The following is a 20,472-nucleotide window of genomic DNA, read 5'->3' as shown; positions in this document are numbered from 1 at the left end:
GAAAAAATATAATGAATGCAGATTGATCAGCATGAATGGAAGGCTTGGAATAATGTGTAAGGCTCCTTCCATTTTCTTGTTTCTTGTTTTTTTCTCCTCCTATAACTCTCTTCTTCCCTATTCTCCACCACTCAGTACTTTGCTAACTCCTATTAATCCTTCAAGAGTTATTTTTGAGGAAGCTTCATTCATTTAATGAAAATTTAATGGGTACCCAATAGTTGCTAGTTAGTGTTCTGGAGAATGAGGGAATAGCAGTGAACAAAACAGCAAAAAGAGACAAAACAACCTCCTGTCATGGAGTTTCTATTATAGGCTTGGAAAGGAGACTGATAATAAAAAGAATAATAAATAAAATATGCAAGTTAGGTGTAGATAAATAGAATAATCATATAGGAAGGGGGTTAGTAAGGATCCAGAGCTCTAGTTCTACATAGGGTAACTAAGAATAGTTTGCTAAAATGACATTTGAGGAAATATCTCAAAGGGATGAGGAAATGAGTCCGCAGGTGTCTGTAGGAATAATGGTAAGTAGAGAAAGAAAGAAATGCATAGACTGAAGGAAATAAATTCCTGGAATGAGGAGGGCAGTATAGCTTCAACAGAGAGCACAGGGATATCCTAATAGGAAGTAAGCCAGAGGTAACAAGGGGCCAGACTGGATAGGGCTTTGTAGAACTTTAACTTTTATACAGTGTAAGAACTCGCCGAAGGTGTTTTTTTTTTTTTTTTTCCCGGTTTGTTTGTTTTTGTTTTTGTTTTTGTTTTTTGGCAAATGAATGACCCAATTCACTTTTGTTTTAGCAAGAATCCTTGGGCTGCTGTGTTGAGAATATACCGAAGGAGAACATATACTAAATCTGGGAGGCCTGTTGGGAGGTAGGAGGGAGGCAACTGTAAAAATCTAGGGGTGGGGTGCTGGTAGTTTGGGCCAGAGTTACAGCAAGAGGAGTGTTGAGCATTGAGTGGATTCTGGATGTATTTTGGAAATAGAACCTCTAGATTTGCTGGATTTGATGGAATAGTTGAGAGGCATGAGGGAAAGAGAGGAGTGAGTCAAGGAGGACTCCAAGGATTTGGGGCTAAACAATTGGGAGAAAAGAGTTGCACTGTTCCAATGTGGGGGAAGGCAATGGAAGAAGGTTGGGACATAAGAGCAGAGCTCTATTTTGGAATATTTATGTTTGAAATGCCTAATAGACTTCCAAGAAGAGATACTGAATATAAAGATGGATGCAGGGGTATAGATTAGAAGTCTAAGATAGAGATAATCATTTAGGAAAAATCAACCTAATGATACTATTTAAAGCATTGAGATAAGATGATATTATCAAGGAACAACTTATATGTGTAGGAAGAAGAGAAGCAAGGACCTAATCTTGGGGCACTTCTACATTTATAGGTCCAAGAAGGGGATCCAAGCAGAGGAGACTGAGAAGATCAGCCTGAAGGATAAGAAGAGAATTAAGTGAGCTTGTACTTGTAGCCAAGTACAACATATGTGTTTCAAGGAGGAGGGAACGATCAGCTCTGGCAAATGCTGATGTTTCAAATAAGATGAAAACTGGCAATGTACTATTCGGTTTTAGCCTCATGGAAATCATTGGTGACCATGATAATGGAGTTGTGATGATGTGACAGACATACAGATGTTGGGGTGTTGGAGAGTGAGTGGTTGGGGGAATGCTTTAAGTACCTAGGCACAGATGGCAGGACCTGAGTGTGATAAAGACATGTCTTTGGGGGCAGGGACACCATGACAACTGGATGTTAGTTATTCATCAAATATGTATACATCCTGAGGAGAAGGGGTAGCAGATTTCTCCCTTTCAGAGAAGGAAGTTACAAATATGGAAAGAATAGAATGAATCCTAGGGTGTTGGATTAGAGTCGAATTCATCAGTATAATCTCATGTCATATGTGTGTGTGTGTGTGTGTGTGTGTGTGTGTGTGCATACATATATAGACGTAGAAATAATATAGAAGTAAATGTATATATGTGTGTATCTAATGTCTGTCTATACATCTATGTATCTTCACATTCCCTAACTCTGTCTACTGACAGGGAGTGGTAGGGTCTGGGAGAATAACATCCAAATGGCATGAGTGTAACTTAGCAATGATCTTTGTTCCTTAGAGTCACTCATCTTAAACCAGAATTTCTTGGGGAAATGGCTAATGCCAGGGCAAGGTAGTAAAGATGATTCTAGAATATCTTGTGTGAGAAAGCAAGGGGATAATCAAAGAATTATGAGGATGTGTCAATGTGACACAGAATCCATGTTTGGGGGGCCTCTTCTGTCTCAATATGGAAAAACCTGAGCATTGAAATGCATGTTGAGAGTATTATATCCCACTGAATAACAGATTCATGAATCTACACAGATAGAAATACATGTAAATAATGAAAATTTAATTAGAAACAGGATATTTATACAGTCTCAATATAAGTTCAAAAATGCTTTTTAATGGCAAAGGGAAATTTTGTATTTTTACAGTGGAGAAGCCTGACAGTTCATTCAAATGATTAAAGTCATCATTAATAATGGAACAAATAGAAATTATGTAATACATGATAAAATGCAAAGATCCCTGAATCATCTGTATCTAACCATGAGAAAGCATTAGGCAAACCCAAACTGAGAGGCAGTGTACAAAATAACTAGACTAGAGTCTTCAACAGTACTAAGATCATAAATGTCAAGGAAAGATGGAAGAATTGTTCCAGATCGAAGGAGTCCCATGAGTCATGACAACTAAATGCAACACGTGATTCTGGACAGAATTTTTATTTTATTTATTTTTATCCATACAGAACATTTTTGGAACAATAGGCAAAACTTGAGTGGTGTCTGAAGATAAGATGGTAGGGGTGTGTTAGTGTTAATTTTCTGATTTTGATGATTGTACTGTGCTTATGTAGAATCTTTGTTTTTAAATAGTAAGTATACTATAATATGTAAGGATAATGGGCTATGACCAAAATTTAACCTCAAATGTTTCAGAAAAATAATATTATACTGTTCTTGCAACTTACCTATTATTTTGAGATAGTTTTTTTAAAAAAAATATTTTTAAATATTTTTTATTATTTTCATTTATTTATTTATGAATATTATTTATTCATTATTTATTTATTTATAAATCATTTATTTATTTTTGAGAGAGAGAGAGAGAGATAGAGTGTGAGCAGGGTAGGGCAGAGAGAGAGGGAGACACAGAGTTTGAAGCAGGCTTCAGGCTCCAAGCTGTCAGCCCAGAGCCAGATGCGGGGCTTGAAATCATGAACCACGAGATCACGACCTGAGCCGAAGTTGGCGGCTTAATCCACTGAGCGACCCAGGTGCCTCTGAGATAGTTTTTTTAAGTAATAAAAACAAACTACTAATTGAGCTGCATTACAAAGAGAATGAGGAAAAAGAAACCAGACAAAGCAAATATAGACAACTCATCTGAGGAATACCACTGTTGTGGGATGGAGGGAAATGTTTTTGGAGGAGCAGGATATTCAGATTATATCCCTGTTTCTCATCTTTGTCTCTAAGCACGTTATTCATATTGCATTTACCACCTTGCATTGGAAGTATTTTTATAGGCCCATTTCCATTACAGATTGTAAATTCCTTGTGGAAAAGATCTGTGTTTTATATATATATTCCTTATGTGTAGTATAACACTTTGCATATTATAATGTGCTTATTAAATATTCAAACAACAGAACAATTTTCAAAAAAGCTATGGTTTTTCATGAAAGATATGATGAGTGGTTTCCTTCCTAAATATTAAAGACAAAAGAAGTTGACTTATTTTAAGGAGAAGTAATTATAGTTATAACAAATAACTTCCAGATTTTGGGATATAAAATACTGAAAAAGCTTCTAAGATTGTTTTACAGCTAAGTCTAGTTAGTTTTTGGAAATCATCTGTTCTGTATAGATGAAATAGAAAAAGGAACCAATGAGATACTGAGATAACTGAGCATGTAAAATACTGTGATCATCTGTACACAAAAAAACATTCTTAATGTGGAATGTGTGTGAAATGTTCCTAGGCAGTATCTACAGAAAATGGGCTGGCTCTGTCCCTATTACCTAGGAAATCAACAATAAATCAGATGATTGACAGATTTTCTGTCACATCTCTGTGTAAACTAATTGCATTTTTTTTTTTTTTTAAGAGAGAAGGAGAGGAGTTTAACAGTTTGGGAAGAAGTGGCTATAAGATATTCATATGCAGTCAAAATAGGATGAAGAAAACTACTTACATTCCTATGTTAAATTTTTAGAGATAGAGTAAATTGGAGGCTTGTTTGTATGAGGTTGTAGTATATAGAGAGCTTTAATAGACATGAAGGGGAGACTAGCAAATCCAAAGCATCATACAGCGTGATAATGTAATACGTTTAGACCTAGATCACATCAAGGGCCGGGCTTGTCTGAGTTACTCAGAGAGGAAAGAAAACAGGAGTGTGTATGTATAGGGAACAGGGATAGGAAGAGAAGGGATGGGAAGATGGGTGAATGGGAGAAGAAGAGGCCAGCACAGGAGTAAATGTTGAAATAAGACCTATGAGCTCATGGAAAATAAAAAGTGGAAACAAAACCAAGAAAAATCTTTGAAAAGCTTATCTGTGTATGCAGTTATTTCCCTGTAGCATCTTTCGTATGGTCAGAGGGAGTGAAAATATAAGCAGTTACTCACTGAATCAAACCAGTAATGGGAACACACGCACATTCCTAATTTTTGAGGGCAGCCCAAATGATTAATTTGTGCCAAATCAACTTTCCCTGAATAATCTCCTCAACCCTTTTATTCATAGTTTGTATACATGTAGCTTAATAGGGAATATTTAATAGGCTGGAGTATTTATAATCATATAAAAACTCATGTTAGTAAACAAGGTAACTCTGTAAAGGTGATGAATCCTTATATGACACATTTATCTGTTAGAAAATGGTGCCTTTACTGCTGAGAATTGTAACAGTGTAGATTGGAGGTTTTATTTTTGGAGTATCAATTAGACAATCAGTCAATTAGTATTTATTGAGCTTCTGCCCAGCACGTAGGGCACGCTCATCAAATTTGCAAATGACACAAATCTTGGAAGATGGTAAATACATTGATGACAGACATAGCGTCCAAAAAGATTTTGACAGCCTAGAGCAACGGGCTGAATCTAACAGGATGAAATATAACCTGGATAAATATAAATTTCTGTCCTTGGGTCCATGAAGCTAACTGCATATACACAGGAAGGAGTGGATGTGCTTTAGGCAGTGATGCAAAAAAGAAAAGACTTAGTACTGTAGTGAATAATCAGTTCAACTTAATAATTTGTCAGTTTTAGCTGTGTGATGTCATTGCCAAAAATCTAGCATGCAATTTTGGATTATATTAAGGTGATAATCCTGTTTCAGTTTGGCAAGTCAAGTCACAAGTAGAGATTGTAGTATTTCTGGAGCCACATTTTAAGAAGAGAGAGACCCAAAACCATGTCATATTTAGAATACCACACAAATGAAACACATTTATCCTGAAGAAGATTTAGGAGAAAAACGACATCTTTCTTTACATCTGTGAGCTTTCACATGGAAGAGAGATCGGATTTGCTTGGGGTGGCTTCAGTAGTTAGTGCTGGACCTTATGAATTGAAGTTATAGGGAGATATTTTTCAGTTTAATCATTTATAATAGTAAAAGCTGTTCAAAGATCAAAGGGTTCCCCAAGTCTGCAGTTAAACTTTCGAGTCCTCATTTTGGGGGTAGGACCACTGCATATTGATAGTCTGAGAACTGAACAAGGTAAAGTGAGTACATACAGTCAGCACAGTGTCAGGAAAATGACAAGTGATTATGTAGTTCATAGGGGTTGTTACCCTTCTTATTGTGGGAGGTGTTTGACATGAAGCTGGAATCATCACTGTGTGGAGTTATAGCAGAGAGACTCATGGATGGCTCTGACACATGAGATGGCTGTGACTTCAAAATGCTAACTGGGCCTAACTGACTAACAAAAATTGGTTAAAACAGCCGACCTTCTCTGTGACCTTGAATAATGTAACCTTTTTGTTTTCAATTCTCTGTGATTCAGCTTCATTATTTTAAAAATAGAGGTAATAACAAAACTTCATTGGATCGTTGTAAGGATAAAAAGGAAAAATACACATAAAAATTGTAATGTCCAAAATGCCTAACATTTTACTATATGTGAACACATTTATAATGCTGAAATAGGTGGAAAATGATTATTGGAAGATACAGGACTTGAGATATGTTTGGAAAAGTAGTACAAATTTAGGTAGATGAGAGGAAGCAGCAAGGTTATTCCCATACAAAATAGCTTGAACAAAACACAGAGATGGAAACAAGCATTGTGCGATCACCAGACAAGGGGGAGACTTCAATTAGATGAGGTTGGCTGTCGATGATTAGTTAGAAATAAAATTGGGGTGGGATGAGTAAGGAAAAACCTCAGAAGACCTTTGGTTTCAGATAGTAAGCAATAAGAGGGACATCCCACACAGGCTTAGGTAGGGGGATAAAACATAGATGTGATATTTTTTATTTTATTTTTTTAGTGTTTATTTTTGAAAGAGACAGAGCATGAGTAGGGAAGGCCAGAGCGAGAGGGAGACACAGAATCTGAAACAGACTCCAGGCTCTGAGCGGTCAGCACAGAGCCCAATGCTGTGCTCAAACCCACGAATTGTGAGATTGTGACCTGAGCCAAAGTCAGATGCTTAAATGACTGAGCCACCCAGGTGCCCCAATTTTATTTATTTTTAAGTATTTGTTTTGAGAGAGAGAGAGAGAGAGAAAACATGAGCATGTGTGCACACATGCACTTGTGAGCAAGTAGGGGAGGGGTAGAGCGGGAGCAAGAATCCCAAGCAGGCTCCACAATATCAGTGCAGAGCCTGATGTGGGGCTCAGTCTCACAAACCATGAGATTATGACCTGAGCTGAAGTCAAGAGTTGGTCGCTTAACTGACTGAGCCACCCAGGCACCCCCATACATGTGATATTTAAAAATAACTTACGGAGTTTTTAGAATAAATTGCCTTCCTTATGCTTAAAAAATTATAGATGGAATAGTAGAATCCTTTTTGCAGAGCTTTGGTTAACCTAGAAATAGAAATTCTATTTCAGGAAGTCCAAGACATATTTCCTCCACAACGTTTTCCCTTCAGATTCATATCACAGTATTTTTTTTGTTTGAATTTCTTAGTGTTCAAAATGATGATCTTTATATTTCTATCATCCATCATTATTTTTTGAAGATTCAAAAAATTATTGAATTATCTGAATTCAAGATATGTTGCCAGATCACTTTATCTTATCTAATAAGATAAGATAAAAGTAGTATTCAAAATTCTTTTTAATTTTTGAATGTTTGAGAAAGAGAGTATGCATGGGGGAGGGGCAAAGAGATGGGGAGACACAGAATCCAAAGTAGGCTCCAGGCTCTGGGCTGTCAGCCTAGAACCTGACACGGGGCTCAAACTTCTGGACCATGAGATCATGACCTGAGCCGAAGTCGGATGCTTAACCTACTGAGCCACCCAGGTGCCCCCATTCAAAATTCTTAAAATAGTTTTGCTTTACAGACCCCCTGGTGTGTCAGCTGGTTAAGCATCTGACTCTTGATTTCAGCTTTGGTCATGATCTCACGGTTCATGAGTTTGAGTCCTGCATTGAATTTTGTGCTGGGTGTGGAGCCTGCTTAAGATTCTCTCCCTCTCCGTCTGCCTTGTATGTGTACACGCACTCATACTCACCAGCTCTCTCTCAGAAAAATAAATAAAATAAAATTAAAAAATGTTGCTTCAAAATGAAACCCTTTGAATGAATGAAAGTGGTATTTCTAGGAAGCTTGTAAGTTGGTCCTGAAAAGACAAGTCCCATAGAAAATGTCCAGAATCATATTATACACAATACATGAATGGGTTAAGGCCAAACTTTTCAAAATAACTCTTTGAAAAGGATAACACTTTATTAACTGCATGTGTCAGTACTTAAATCAAAAGCAACCATCATCGCTTATAGTGATGCAAACACTACTACCTAGTGTAGTAAAATTATTCATACATACAAACTCCTTGTGAGAAAGGATCATGGCTTTATTTTCTTGGTATAATGTATAGGGGCCGTTTGAGTGCTGGGTTCATGCTTTATTGAATTAAACTGAAATTAGAAAGATAGAGGCAACAAGGAAACTATTTCTCTGCTGAGGAAGTTAGCACAGGTGTTCTATTTCCCAGCCTGAATAGGAGTTTCTTTGGATTTTTGGTAGCCAGCAGAAGTAGAAAAGCAACAAAAATTTGGCATTCCAGTGAAACAGATGATTGACAATTAGGATACACCTGTCCAGTTGTACTTGATTACATTTTTTTCTTGATAGCCTCTCCACTATTGTGTGACTTTCTGGAATTCTACACCTCTCTGATCAGACAAGAGAATGGTCAGGTATTCTACTTAAAAAAAAAATCGAATACACTTTTATACTCAAAGGAATGAGTACAGATGACCACAGGGACATGAATTTGGCCTAAAAATTAATTAAAATAAAATATGAAACCCTAAGAAAATGAAGGGTTGAGAATGACCTGCTCCCCTCTATCTTTTCTCCAGTGTGTTTTTTAAATCTCTTATTGAGGGGATTTAAGGCCTTTCTACAGCTGCTACTGGCTTTGCCAATTCATTCCTTCAAGCCTCACCAATAAACATGTACAAACTCCTCCAAGCCTCAAGGGGTGGAAAATGAGATAGGTGTGAAGTCTACTTCAGCAGAAGGCTTTCTTTTTCACAAATTAGAAATTCCACCACATGTATTCCAATTCCTCTAGATAACTGGCAAGGGGATCATCAGGATGAGATATTGCAAAGCACTGCCCTCATCTTCACAGTTCTGGTGTGATGGGCCCCCAGACCAGAATTGCAAAGTAGTTAAGAGAATCTTGGAATATAAAACATGGTACAGAACACCGAAGAAGATGTAATCTTATTTATAGAAAGGTGGTTGATATGGGAGGGGACAACAGAAGAGAGTGGCTTGAGATCATCATTAATCATTTTGTAAGTACCACCAAAGCGAAAACATCCTTCCAGAATTCACTGCAAGTGACACTGAATCCTTCTCCTAAGCAAATATGTGATGAGTTGATAAAAAAAAAAAGGTCCTGAACTCTTGACTACAGATATAATACAGTGAATATAGAAAATCAAAAACATGCTTTCTATCTGACTCAAAATAAAGGTGCACTTAAACTTGTAAAAGACAACATTTTTATTTGAATGATATGACAGAACTGTCACAGGAGTGTTACCTGCTATAAAGAAAGCCTAAGAATTATTACCTTTATTAGACCAGTGACACTGAGATTTAGCCATACATTTCTAACTTCTGTCCCTCTACAGAGACAATTTTCTTTTCTTAAATAAACTGTCATGCTAGTGTTAATATATTGTTGGCTCTCTCATGCTCTGAGAATACTGCTGATATAAAACATGTATATGTTAGATTGGTAATAGTATCTTTAGTGTAGCTGAGTAGAACAAATGTGTTTCCCTCATGGCTGTGCTAATGTGATAAAGGAAAATTGGCTGTTCATCAGCTTTTGGCTGGGTAAAGACAGTAGAGATGGAACCACATTCTTTTTTATGCATTAATACCATCGAGAACTTTTCACTAGTTATATTTCATGTGCCTGCATGTTGCGCAAAGATGTTGTAAAACATGAGATAATGCTACAAATAACAAAGTAGAAAAGGCTGTATCTTTTATAATGATAACAGTCAAACACCAAATGACAGTAACAGGCTATAAAAAATGGGCTGCAAAAAAAAAATGCAGCCCTACTACCCAGCACAGAGGTATATATGCAGGCCCACAAGGAGTTGGCATGCGTTTTTAGTTCTTTATGTCAAGGCTGTGTTTTATAAATAAGTAAAATGTAACACAAGGTCATTGCAGTTAAGGAACTACCTGATTTTAATAAAAGCAGATTCGATAGTATGGAGAAAATCCATATTGAATAACTTTTTGAAAAATTACTATTCCTAAGTAATTATGTTGTTAACTGTCAGGATTAGTTGGTTGGTTGGTTTGTTTGGAGAGAGAGGGCTGTTAAAAAGAGTTCTTAAGACAGTCACTCACATAATATTCTAAAGATGTTAGGGAATGGTTATTTATTTTCATCAGTTATTGTGAGAAAGTTTTAATACAATAGTATTTGAATGCTATGATTGGATATATTTTTAATTAAAATGTTAGCATCTAACCTTTCACCTACAGGATGACATATTCCTCTTTCTCCTCCTATTTCTACCCTCATCCTCATGTTTTGTTTGCCATTTCAGCCCCTTGCTAGAGCACCAATGATTCCTTTTACATTCAAGTTAAATGCACTTGAACAAAACTGTTTGCAGAGGCTAAAGTTGATGTCAAATAGCTGATCAGTTTGTTCAGAAATATGTGTAATCATTGAAGATTTTGTGTTAATACCATCTAGGAAGTTGTCTGCTGAACAGTTTGAGTTGGCTATTCAGGGGTCATGACACATAAGCAAAATTTCATGACTTCATAATTTTACAGTTAGGGTACGATTCAGGGGTCATCCAACCACAACTCATAGAACAAATCTGGTTGGTCAGATGTTTAACTCACATATGTATTGTCTCTGGCTGCTTTCCTATTACAAGAGCAGAGTTGAGTAGCTGTGACCTGGACCATTTATATCACAAAATCAAATCACTTGGTTTGAAAAAAGACAATATTTATCCTCTGACTGTTGACAGAAAAAGTGTTGATCCCTGATGTAGAGAGTTGATAATCCCTGATTAATTAGTCTAGAATATCATTGTCAGATTTTTCTCTTCTGTATTGGGGAAATAACAACTGAAAATCATCAACTATGACGCCAATACTATAAAGGAAATGTTTACAGGAAGCATTTTTTATTAGCAACTTAAACTGAATTATATCCATAGGCTATACATTTTTGGCATACTTAGTTTTGAATATTTGTACTTTTTGCATTTATTTCTATATTTTCCAATTATGGTTATAACAAATTTAACTAGTATATGAAGAAACACTATATTCTCAAAAAATTATGAAGACCTAACAGTCAGCGCTGCCAAACATATGAGACAAAAAATTGTGTATACCTGTAAATACCCTAGTAGAAATCACAGCATAAAACTATAATATGTAGGTTCATATCTAGATATATAGACATACAAATATATCACTGAGCCATTAAGATAAATTGTTTTCAGTCATTCCAACTGAAGAAAGTAGTGAAGTAGGAAATTAACTTGTGAAACACTGCTGAAATGTAGTTATAAAATACAAGGTTATGTAATTAAAATAATGTGATAATTTCTTGCAGGTGCATCAGAGAAAAATCAGTTTCTTCATCAATGGTTTGGAGGAAGATAATACAGCATTTGCTGCAATAACTCTAAGTGGTTCAATTACAGATTTTGCCTCTGGTACTACGCAAATAGGACAGAGTTTAAATGGTAAGATTCTGACTTCAGAAAATTACTTATTTTGTCTAATTATAGTATTCCTTAAGAAAGTGTCAAAAATAATTGTTTTAAATATCTAGGTGTATTTGTTTCCTAGCGCTGCTGCAACAAATTAGCAGCAACCGGTTGGGAGCTTAATAAAGTAGACATTTATTCTCTTTTTACAGTTCTGGAGCCCACAGGTCTGAAATCGAGGGTTTGCAGGGTTGGATTTTTCGGGAGGTTCTGATTGGTTCTATGCCTCTCTTTCTGTTGGCTTCCAGTAGTCCACAGCGTCCTTGGCTTGTGGCTGCATAGCCCCCTTGGCCGCCATGTTTACATGACCCTCTCCTCTGTGTTCTGTTCCCTTCTCTTCTAAGAGAACGTGTGGTTGGATGTAGGGCCCACCATGATCCTATATACTTTCCTCTCCAGATCCCTAATTACATATGCAAAGACCCTATGTCCAAATATAGTCACAGTCACAGATTCCAGGGGGACATGCCTTTCGGAGGTCACTTTTCAACCACTATACTGGGGAAGTTTAAAAATAAAATGTATCTATTATGATCAAGTTTTACTTATTTCTTTTTTCTTTTAAATGTTTGTTTATTTGAGAGAGAGAGAGAGAGAGAGAGCATATGAGAGCATGAGAAGGGGAAGGACAGAGAAACAGGGAAAGAGAGAATCCCAAGCAGGCTTTGCACTGTCAGCACAGAGCCTGACATGGGGCTTGATCTCATGAAACTGAGTTCATGGACCTGAGCCAAAATCAAGAATCATAAGCTTAACTGACTGAGCCACCCTGGTGCCCCTGATCAGTATTTACATAGGAACAATATGTGATAAACTATATTTTCTCAGTCTTTTCTTTTTTTGGTTTGGATTTTAAAGTAGGTTTTAGAATATTAAGTAGAAACTGAAATTTAATATTCAACAATAATAAGCTGGATTTGTGATGTTCATATCTTCCCATCCTAAAAACAGGCCATAGAGGTTTAAAGGATTATATACTACATCCTGAAAAATAAATACTCAGAAATTGAATCTAGAATTAACTTGAAATAATTAGCACAATGGTTTGTAAATTACCTTCACTTTAAAAATGGAACAATTATTTTATATTATTAAATAATGAATACTAATTATAAGAAAATCCAAATAATATAGAACTCCATAAAATAGAAAATATTTTACAGTTTTCTACCTTCATAGATACAGTTAACTTTTTTATATCCTTCCAGAACTTTAGTACATAGAGCTGGAAATATGGTTATAAAAATAATTCTCTAAAAATGAAATTATAATACATATGCTTTCTCCAAGGCCTCTAAAAAGAAACACTTCCTCTCCAAATGTTATGGACAACATTCCATGTTAATATTCCTTCTCATTTAAAATGACTGCATTGTGCCCAATTGCATGGCCATAACAAAAACTTTTAAAACATGCTCCTAATAATGAGCATTTAGATTATTCCTAATAGTTCGATATTATTAGCCGTTATTTGCTAGAAATCACTATACATGCCTATATTTCTATATCTTCATTTCTAGATCTCTATTGTACACACATGCGCGCACGCACACACACACCACACACACACACACACACACACACACACACACACACACACATACACACTTACATAGGCATTTGAGCAACTGATAGCACAGTTCCTTAAGACTTTACACTCTGTTGTCAGCTTGAGTTCAAGTCCCAACTGCCCACCTACTAGCTATGTGATCTGGAACAATTTTTAAATGACTCTAAACTGTAGTTACCCCAAATTTATTTAATTTACGTACTTTTTAAGTTTTTATTTAAATTCCAGTTAACATTCAGTGTAATATTACTTTCAGGTGTAGAATATAGTGATTCAATACCCAATGCTCATTACAACAAGTGCCCTCCTTAATCCCCATCACCTATTTAACCCATCTCCCCCCTGGTAACCATCAGTTTGTTCTCTATAATTCAGAGTCTGTTTCTTGATTTGTCTCTGTCTCTTCTCTCTCTCTTTCTCTCTCTCTCTTTTTTTTTTTACCTTAGCTTATTTTGTTTCTTAAATTTCACATATGAGTGAAATTGTATATGTGTCTTTTCTGACTTAATTTTGCTTCACATTCTACTCTCTAGTTCCATCCTTGTTATTGCAAATGGCAAGATTTCATTCTTTTTTATATCTGAATAATATTCCTGTGTGTGTGTGTGTATTACATATTAAATCTTCTTATCCTTTCATTAACCAATGGACCAATGGACACTTGGGCTGCTTTCAAATATTGGCTATTGTAAATAATGCTGCTATAAACATAGGGGTGCATGTAACTTTTTGAGTTAGTGATCTTGTATTCTTTTAGTTACTATAAATTTGAAACAATGATGATGACATTACAGTTCCATTGTGAGGATCAAATAAAGCTATTTATGAAAAGCATTGTTTTTCTAGAATCTGGCACATTGTAGTTGCTGAAAACTTAATGGCATTCTTTGATCAACAGAAGCTCTTAATTTTAATGATGTCCAATTTACTAATTTTTCTTTTATATTTAATATTTGTATGTCCAGTTGAGGAAATCTTTGCACACCCTGATATCGTGGAGATATTACTTTTACATTTTATCTGGAAATGTTATTATTTTACATCTCAAATTTAGGTCTGTTTTCTGTCTGACTTTATTTTGGGTATTTTATGAGGTAGGGGGTCAGGATTCATTTTGTATTTCTCACTTGAATATCTAACTGATCCAGAATCATTTTTATTAAACAGATCATGTCTTCACTCCCCTGCAATGAGTGGTAACTGTCACAAATCATGTACCTGCATATGTGAAGATGGTTTGCTCCCGAGCCCTCTATTTGTTCCAATGATTTGTTTGCCCATATTTGATTCACAACATTTAGTTTTTATAATTGTAGTTTTGTAAAAGTCTTAAAATCTGAAAGTATTTAATTTTATGTTTTTTTCTTTCAATATTGTCTTGGCTATTTATATGAATTTTAGATGCAGTTTTACAATTTTCACAAAGATTCTGAGATTTAAATCATAAACTCAATTTTGGGAAAATGGGTATCTGTATGATATCAGATCTTCCAATCCATGAACAAAATGTATTTCTTAATTTCTCTTAAAAATGTCTTTAGTTTTTCTAAATTTATTTTTTTTATGTTGAGAGACAGAGAGAGAGAGAGAATCAATCCCACGCAGGCTTTGCACCACCAGTGCTAAGCCTGACCTCATGGATCATGAGATCATGACCTGAGCTGAGATCAAGAGTTGAGTTAGATGCTTAACCAACTGAGCTACCCAGGCACCCTATTGTTGTTAGTTTTCGATCCAGAAGTTTCACTCATTTATAAGACTTAGGTCTATTATTTCTTGTTTTTTTTCTCATCAGTTATGCTTACTATTGTTTTTGAACTTTATTTTCTGGTTTTTGTTTTTATTCTATAAAAATACCATCAATTTTTTTTTTTTTTTTACAAATAGTTTATTGTCAAGTTGGTTTCCATATAACATCCAGTGCTCATCCCTGCAAGTGCCCTCCTCCATGCCCATCTGCCCCCTCCCCCCAACACCCATCAGTCCTCAGTTTGTTATCAGTATTCAAGAGTCTCTCATGGTTTGCCTCTCTCTCCCCCACTATTTCCCCCCTTCTTCTCCCCCATGGTCCTCCGTTAAGTTCCTCCTAATCCTCCTATACATGCAAACATATGGAAATACCATCAATTTTTATATTGACCTTAAATAAGTCCATTGACTTTGCTAAATTTTAATTCTTTTTAAAAATTTTTTTAAAAATTTATTTCTGAGAGAGACAGAGGAGGGCAGGGATAGAGAGAGAGGGAGACACAGAATCTGAAACAGGCTCCAGGCTCTGAGCTGGCAGTCAGCACAGAGCCCAACGCGGGGCTCGAACCCATGAACTGTGAGATCATGACCTGAGCCCAGGTGGACGCTTAACCAACTGAGCCACCCAGGCGCCCCTAAAGTTTAATTCTAATAGTTATACCGTCCTTCTGGTTGCATATAGTAAATGATCAGTTTTTTCAAATACTTTCTTTTTTTTTTTTAATGTTTTATTTATTTCTAGGAGAGAGAGAGAGAAACAGCGTGAGCAGGGGAGGGTCAGAGAGAGAGGGAGTCACAGACTGAAACAGGCTCCAGGGTCTGAGCTGGCAGTCAGTACAGAGCCCGACGCGGGGCCCGAACCCACGAACTGCGAGATCATGACCAAAGCGAAAGTAGGACGCTTAACCGACTAAGCCACCCAGGTGCCCCTTCAAATACTTTCAATAAATGCATAAGTGGTCATGGCTTTGGAATTGCCACATAGTTATTTATAAGTGTCATTAATTTTGAAGTAATGCAGAATTTCAGTTTATGTTCCCCTATTGCCCGAGTTTTCTATAACCTAGATGATAGCTTATCGAAAAAAGATGTATATTTTTAATATTCAAAGTAAATTCTAAAACTCCGTGGTTAAATTTCCTAGCTCTGGTGTCAAAAAACTTAGACCTGAATCCAACCCAGGTGTGTGCCTTTGATAAAAATATGTCTCCTTTTTAAATCTCAGGTTTTTAATCTGTTAAGTGATGTTTTCATAAATAATTCATAGGACAATAATAATAATTATATGAAATCATGTATGAGTAGTATATGTTGCTTATCATATAGTAAATGCTCAATGAGTGGCAGCTATTATTAGCCTCTGTAACACCTATGTTCTTATTGTAAGGAAGGAAAACAATATCTTTCTGTAGAATTGTTGAGTGATGAAAAGACAAAATGTCTAGACATAACTCTAGTTAATTTGTATATGCTCTTCGATGAAGCTAAGCTTATGTGAAGACATAATTGAAGGAAACTATATATTTAGAAACTTGGTGTGAGTAATTATCGTATTGGAGAATTTTATAAAGTACCCTGCATGCAGAATTTCTTAATAAAACATTAAATCTTGTGAGCCTTATTTCAATATTTAATCCCCATTAGTACTTCTAAAAGTGTTTTATTGCACCAAATGTTGCTTAAAGTATTCGATAGTGCTATAAATTAGTCTGCTATGCACTGTGGGGTTGAAGTGACTTGCTTCTATTCTTCTTCAAAGCACAATGAATGCTTCAAAAGGACACTGTGGACTGAATATGATCTTTGTTTTTAAACTATGTAAAAATAATTTTAACTTCTGATTAGAAAACGTATCATTGGGAAGGGGTTGATTTCAAAGGTAACTTAGTTTTTATTATAATTTTCTCCTTAAGATTTGGGCATCAGAGTGCTACAAAGGAAAGGGTACTTTAAAATATTTTTTGTCTTTATTCTATCAATTTATAGGTACAGTTGTACCTACTGTATCTTTTCTCTAATTAGAGATGGCATGTAGACTGGCTCATTACTTCTGCCTAATGAGCCAGGCTCCATGCCACCTCTCTAATCAGAAAAGAGATAGGTACAGAATGTTCCCACGGACTTATTATAAATCATTTTCTTTCTCTCGCTTGCTCCTTTTTTTAATCAAAAAATTAAGTCACTGTCCTCCATACTTTTGTCCATATCCAAGATGGTTTCATTCAGAAGAGGTAATTGTGCAAGAGATTACTGCGAGCTGAATTAAGGGTGCTCTCATGCAGTGCGGGGCCGGCTGTCTGTGCTTCGGAACAGACACTGCCTCAAATACTAGCATATCGAACGAAGGCCCCTAGGAGACCTAGATGTCTTCCCTCTCTTTCTCTGGTTGGGCTTAACTTGTTTCCCTGTTTCTTTACCCAGGAAGCAACAACTTTGCACAAGCAACTTTGGCTTNTTTTGTTTTTTTTTTTTTTTTTTTTTTTTTTTTTGTGGGGTCTCATCTCTATCATAACTTTCTAGGGAAATATGTTGCCAAATACACTTTGTTTTGCTGCAGGCCTTGTCTCTACCTCCCCTAGGATATTAATCAATGACCACATGGATGCTTTTCACTGACCCCTGTATACATAATAATGGAATATGTATACTTATATGCTAATGAAATAACCTTATTTGATGGAGTTGATCATTTAATACACAAATAGAGAACACTTTAGACCATCTCTATCAACCAATATGTATAAGTTTCTTCCTGGAGCATTTTCTTCCAGTGCAAGTTTATTTCAGTGTCTCCAGTTGAACATAAAACCTGGAGGAGTTATGGAAGCAGACATGTAATTGTAAGAAGTCTTTAATTTCACTGTGGTAATGAACTGTAACAACCCTCCAATTTTGAGTTTAAAAACACAAGATTTAGTGAATTTAAACTTTTCATGGCTACTTCTGAACTCATTTATCAACAGAGTTTTAATTCCCCTAATTTCCATGTTATGCATTTATAAGTGGGTAGCACTTTCTTTTTTTTTTTTTNGGTTCGCACTCACGTTAGAAGGCTCTCTCAGTGGATTCTGCGTCCTTTGTCTCCCAATCTCTCAGGTTTTGTAAGGTTTCCAATGGCTTCAGATCTTTTCTGTGTGATGTATGGGCGCGAGTGCAAGTACGGAGCTCCTTACTTCTCCGCCATCTTGCCCCCTCGCCCTGGGTAGCACTTTCTTAAGAAATGAATTGGTAATTAAAGTATCAATAAAGATTTTTCATTTCTCTGTGAAAGTGAATATGCAAGGAGGAAAAGGATAATCATCTAACACTAACTCCAACTTCCTTTCCCTTTCCTGTTTTCTGCTGTGTGCTGTGTCTTATTCATCTGCTTGTTTTTCATTCTTTAGTTGAAATACTATTTTAATTTCTGCTGGTGGCCCATGGGTTAATATGTCTAACCTCACTTGGATATAGAGGAAAGGAAAGGAAAATATTGAAACATCTGACATTTTCTTTTTAGTTGAGATTATAAAATTTTTCTGAGTTTTTTGGTATTAGGTTGAAAAAACGAAAAGTATGGAAATTGATTAACTAAGATAGGTTAATGGAATGGAAGGAGAGTATAGAAACAAGGCATATATAGGTATAGAGGGGTTTATTTGAAGATTAAGTTGGTGTTTCAGATTATCCTAGAGAAGATTTCTAGCAATAAATCAGGACAATTGGCCAACTATGTTACAAAATAAAAAGATAAATGTATTCCTTACAACTATAATAAATAAAAACTGCAGATGAGTTAAAATGTAAATGCAAAGTATGTCATCAGGGGTAGTAGAGGAAGATGAAGGCAAATGTTTCTATAATTCTGGCATATTTAAGACTGTTGTTAGCATGATACCATGGGAAGAAACACTATAGGAAAATATTGAAAACATCTGACGAGTAAGCTGAGAATTTAAAATTTAAACAATGCTTATAATTTTATGCTTAATTTGGCAAGGAATAAAAAAGAGATGTTACTAGTGTAGAAAGAGTTTAGGATAATCTGGCAAACTACAATAAGTAAAAATGTAAAGACAATTTAATCCAAGAATTCTACTTCCAGAATATATCTCAAGAATATAATTAGAGAAAACCTGAAATATGTACTCAAAAGTACTCATTGTAGAATTAAAGTAGCAAATAATTGGAACCAATTAAACACTTCAAAAGGAAATTGATTAAGTAAAGTTTAAGTTATACTTACAATGGAAAAGTGTGCAAAACTAAGAGAAAGGAAATATGTCTATTTGTAGAGGCAGAGGAGTAGGTTCATGACATGTTATTACATGAGAAAGCAAGAGTATGTAGTATAATATACTCTGAATTAAACATGGGTTGGTAAAACACAATCTACACTGGGCATTTAAATTATTGGACATACAAATTATTATTGCTGTAATAATTAGCACCTAAGAAACAAGGCATTGAATTTAGAATAAGACAGAATTGGGTTTGAATCCCAGCTCTACTTCTTAAAAAGTCAAGTGATTTTGGCAAAGAATTTTACTTCTTGGAGTTTCCGCGTGGCTCAGTTGGTTGAGCATCTGACTTCAGCTCAGGTCATGATCTCACAGTTCATGAGTTTGAGCCCCGCATCTGGCTCTGTGCTGACAGTTCAGAGCCTGGAGCCTGCTTCAGATTCTGTGTCTGCCTCTATCTCTCTCATGTTCTGTTTGTCTCTTTCAAAAATAAATGAACATTAGAAAAAAATCTTAAAAAGAATTTTATTTCTCAGTCCAATTTCCTGATTTGTTTCCCTAATTTTTCTAATTTGTCATGTGTGTACATAGTTTTCAAGGTACTTGTAAAACTTACAAATAATATGTTCTTGGTTCATGAAAGGTACTTCATACAATTTTGCTATCATAAATATTGTTAATTTAGATGTTAAAGCTTATTGATTTGTGAAACTTAAGTATTTTTAAATAATGGTTGTAAACTATATCTATTTTTTTTGGCTCAAAGTCAAAATTTCCCTGGGGTGAGGAGGGAAAATGTTAAGTTTAGAGTAGTGATGTGCTACATGTTTGAAAGTGCTGTATTTTGTGTACATAAACCCCATGAAATAATTTCTTTTTTCTCTTTAAAGATTAGCCTTTTCTGGTATGCGTCATTGTTTCCTGAAACTCCTGTATTCCATCTGGTGTTATTTAACCTCAGCCTTAAGTGCTTCCTTTTCCATCACTTATAATTCAGTCCATTAGAAACAAACTCAGTTTTTGAAAATGTCTTTAATTTGTCTCTGTTTTTTTTTTTTTTAATATTTTTATTTATTTCTAGGAGAGAGAGAGAGAGAGAGACAGCGTGAGCAGCGGAGGGTGAGAAAGAGAGGGAGACACAGACTCTGAAATAGGTTCCAGGCTCTGAGCTGGCAGGCAGCACAGAGCCCGACGCGGGGCTCGAACCACGAACCGCGAGATCATGACCTAAGCGAATGTCGGACGCTTAACCGACTAAGCCACCCAGGCGCCCCATGTCTCTGTTTTTGAAGGATATTTTCACGAGACGTAGAATTCCAAGTTGATAATTGTTACATTTTCTCAACACTTTAAAGAATTATAATTTATTGTCTTCTGTCCTTC

At 35.7% G+C, this 20,472-nt stretch overlaps 1 protein-coding gene across 1 annotated transcript in view; it reads left to right on the top strand.

The window, feature by feature from the left end:
* The window catches only part of USH2A (usherin), a 717,315-nt gene that overhangs the window by 37,304 nt on the left and 659,539 nt on the right, over positions 1–20,472 (top strand). The window contains exon 3 of the mRNA XM_077759473.1: positions 11,394–11,526. Coding sequence (XP_077615599.1) covers positions 11,394–11,526 — 133 coding nt within the window. The remainder of the gene's footprint in view (positions 1–11,393; positions 11,527–20,472) is intronic.

Source organism: Crocuta crocuta, unplaced genomic scaffold (assembly GCF_008692635.1).
Source record: "Crocuta crocuta isolate KB4526 unplaced genomic scaffold, BGI_CrCroc_1.0 scaffold556, whole genome shotgun sequence".
In the NCBI taxonomy this organism is placed as follows: Eukaryota; Metazoa; Chordata; class Mammalia; order Carnivora; family Hyaenidae; genus Crocuta; species Crocuta crocuta.
Note: the sequence above shows the minus strand (reverse complement) of the source record. Positions and strands in the feature narration are given on the sequence as shown.